The following is a 3,101-nucleotide window of genomic DNA, read 5'->3' as shown; positions in this document are numbered from 1 at the left end:
AGCATCTTCCCTTCATTCACGAAAGAAATGCACTCCTATGTCCTTGTCTCCGATATACTCCCTTCTGTGGAAATGGAATAAGAACACATTACACAACACAACCCACCAAATATCCACAGATGTATATTCAAGAATACAAAGTCATGATACAATAACAGCTGTACTTATAGGAACATAAATTTCTCACTTTAGAACCTACCCCCAGGAATGTCTATACTTTGGACAAAATAAGACAATGTGTATGGAAAGACAGGTGAAAGGGACAAGGAGATTCCCAATGGAGAGGTGAGAGAAAGAGAAACTTAAAACGAAACTGAAGTTTTATTAAAGAAAGTGTGATACCTAATTTTCTGAGTTTAGAAAATAACTCATCAATGTAAGTTTCAGGCTATTCACCTTTTATTGCTTCAGAGTGAACTTCCATTAGGAATGCAGAGATCCAGTGTCCCTACCACCCTTTCCTCAGTAACCTCTGGATTCCTTGCTTGATCTCCTGGGTGCGCACTCCATAAACAATGGGGTTGAGGGCTGCAGGGATGACGTGGTGGAGGACATTGAGCAGGACTGGCACCTCAGCGCAGACCTTCTTCTTGGCCACATGTGTGAGGACGAAGACCAGCAGGACGGTGCTGAAGAAGAGGATGAGGATGAAGTGGGAGCCACACGTGCTCAGGGCCTTGGCCACAGCTCCCTCTGCCTTGAGTCTCAGCACAGCTCTCAGGATGAGGGTGTAGGAGAGGAAGATGAGGATGAGGTCGCATCCTAGCAGAGTCCAGCCTCCAGCAAACTGGTACATGCGATTGATGGTGACATTATCACACGAGAGCCTGGACACAGACATATTGGCGCAGATGCAGTTCTCAATGACGTTTCTCCTGCAATAATGGAGCCGTGCTGAGAGAATGGGAATAGGCATTGTGAGAAGGACATTCCTGGCCAAAATAAAAATGACAGCCTTGGCCACAAATTGCTCATTGATGATGGACAGGTACCTCAGTGGGTGGCAGATGGCCACATAGCGGTCATAGGCCATGACCATGAAGGTGCAGGACTCCATGGCGAGGAAACTGTTCATGATGTACATCTGCAGGAAGCAGGCAGAGAAGCTTATGGACCTGAGGTCAAACCAGAAGATGGCCAGGACCTTGGGGATGACGGTGAGGCAGAGCACCATGTCCAGCACGGAGAGGAGGCTGAGCAGGTAGTAGTACATGGGCTGGTGCAGAGAGGCCTCCATCCGGATGGTGACGAGGAGGGTGGCATTGGCCCCCATGGCCAGGAGGAAGAGGAGGCTGAGGGGCAGGGACAGCCAGAGCTGCCAGCTGGGGGACCTGACAAAACAATTCAGGAGGAAGTCTGAAATCTCAGTGGAGGTGGTGACATTGTGTTGTGTGGTCATACTTTGTCATGTATTCCTACATCCTTCTTCTGGGAATCTGTAATTAGGATAAAAATTGGCTATTGACTACACAAACATGAATTTCCAATAATATGCCTTTCCTCTGTAAACTGTGTGCGTCCTAGCAGTTTATCCAAAGTAAGCAAATGCATCTGTTTATTTGTTGTGCCATGCTACTGGGGTATTTCTCTCATTCTAAGCAGCATAGAGGCGTGAGGTAATAGCATTTGTTTATACATGCTTGATCTGTTCAAGGCTCAGTTTCAATGTAATTATATCCTTGCATATAAATGTAGAAACTACTTTTTGTGACAGGTGAGTCTAAATTTGTACTTCTGAGTTTCTTTCTTTTTGTTTTTTAATGCACACATAGGCTACCACACCTGCAACTTAACTCTAACAGTATATACTATAAGTATCAGAGCCAGCACAAAGTGGCGCTCAGAAGAGTATCCCCCACTCGTTTTGTCACCTTCATTCTGTCTTTTCAGCTGTATTTACTTTGCCTTAATTAGAGATTTAAAATAATTATGGAACTGAAATTAGTTATTTGACGTTTCGTCTGAAAAGTATTTCAAGTGGATAGGTATGGAATCCCCCTAATACTTGTTTTCCCCTCTGTTTATCAGCTCTTCACTTTTGTAGGATTCCTAATTTCTGGAAGTACCTTTAAAAGGATGATGGCCAATTTTGCCGAGTTTTGGAAGGACCATACCTGCCGTTAAACCAGACGGGAAGGCAGTCTTTCTGCTGGCAGCTGTGGGAGGCTGGCGACGTTTATCTTTATACTCCTGCCCTCTTCTGTTTCCCTTTTCAAGCATCAATGTCATGGACCAGGTGGGCAGTCCCCTGCTTCCAGGCACTGCTTTAATGTTGGCATTGCTTTCTATCACTCAGCCTTTTCCCCTGGCACTGTGGGAGGTAGCAGAGCCACAGAACTGAACAGGGAGCTGTTCTTACTCTCGAGGAGGTAAAGCAAAAACCTTCTTGGGAACAATGGGGAATCATAAGAACAAATGACAGGGTCTTGCGCAAACCATTAGGACAGGATGGGGAGGACTGACTAACTTTGACATGGGCGTAGGTTGGACAAGAAAGATTGTACATAGAGTGATGTGGTACCCTCATTTACATTAAAGGTGAAGGATCCTAAGGTTCTTCCCCTGATTGTGAAAGGGTCCAAGGAAGGCTGTAGCTTTGCAAATAGTATATAGGTCAGGTCTTTCTGGGATCCTTCAAGTCATGGAGTCCATTGTACCTAAATCTGTGTATATGGACAGAGTCTCTGTTAAAGATTTATTTTGTGGGTTAGAAATTATTTTTCATCAGGAGTATTAGAACTACGCTGCTTATTACTCATTAGTCTCACTAATGTAACATAAAATTATGTTAGGTTTGGAAGTCTTACTACTTGCTGGGAACTATGCCCAAATATTCTAAGACTTTATCCCATTTGATCATTTAACATCCTATGAGATATATTATACTATTGGCACATTACAAACAACGGAAATTATATCTCAACATCTTAACCGTCCAAACTATTTTACCCTGATGCTAATCTTGCCTAATACCGTGGGATGGATTGGAGTAATTTCTAGGATTCCTTTGGACTTGATAAGTAATTCTATGAAAAGTGTACTTTCCCCATCAATTCTATTAAAAAGGAAGCAAACTTCCCCCTGGACACGATTAAGAGTCT

The 3,101-nt window shown here is 43.7% G+C and overlaps 1 protein-coding gene across 1 annotated transcript; it reads right to left on the bottom strand.

Moving 5' to 3' along the window:
- Positions 1 to 448: 448 nt before the first annotated feature.
- On the bottom strand, positions 449 to 1,399 carry LOC130684716 (olfactory receptor 56A3-like). The gene has a single exon (XM_057506617.1). The coding sequence runs from the start codon at positions 1,397 to 1,399 to the stop codon at positions 449 to 451; it is 951 nt and encodes a 316-aa protein (XP_057362600.1).
- Between the last annotated feature and the right edge of the window lie 1,702 nt (positions 1,400 to 3,101).

This window comes from Manis pentadactyla, chromosome 9 (genome assembly GCF_030020395.1).
Source record: "Manis pentadactyla isolate mManPen7 chromosome 9, mManPen7.hap1, whole genome shotgun sequence".
Taxonomy (NCBI): Eukaryota; Metazoa; Chordata; class Mammalia; order Pholidota; family Manidae; genus Manis; species Manis pentadactyla.
This window is presented reverse-complemented; position numbering and strand designations above follow the sequence as displayed.

What these genes read in the sequence shown, in the direction of transcription:
- LOC130684716 (XM_057506617.1), bottom strand. Translation starts at nt 1,399, where the DNA reads ATGACCACACAACACAATGTCACCACCTCCACTGAGATTTCAGACTTC.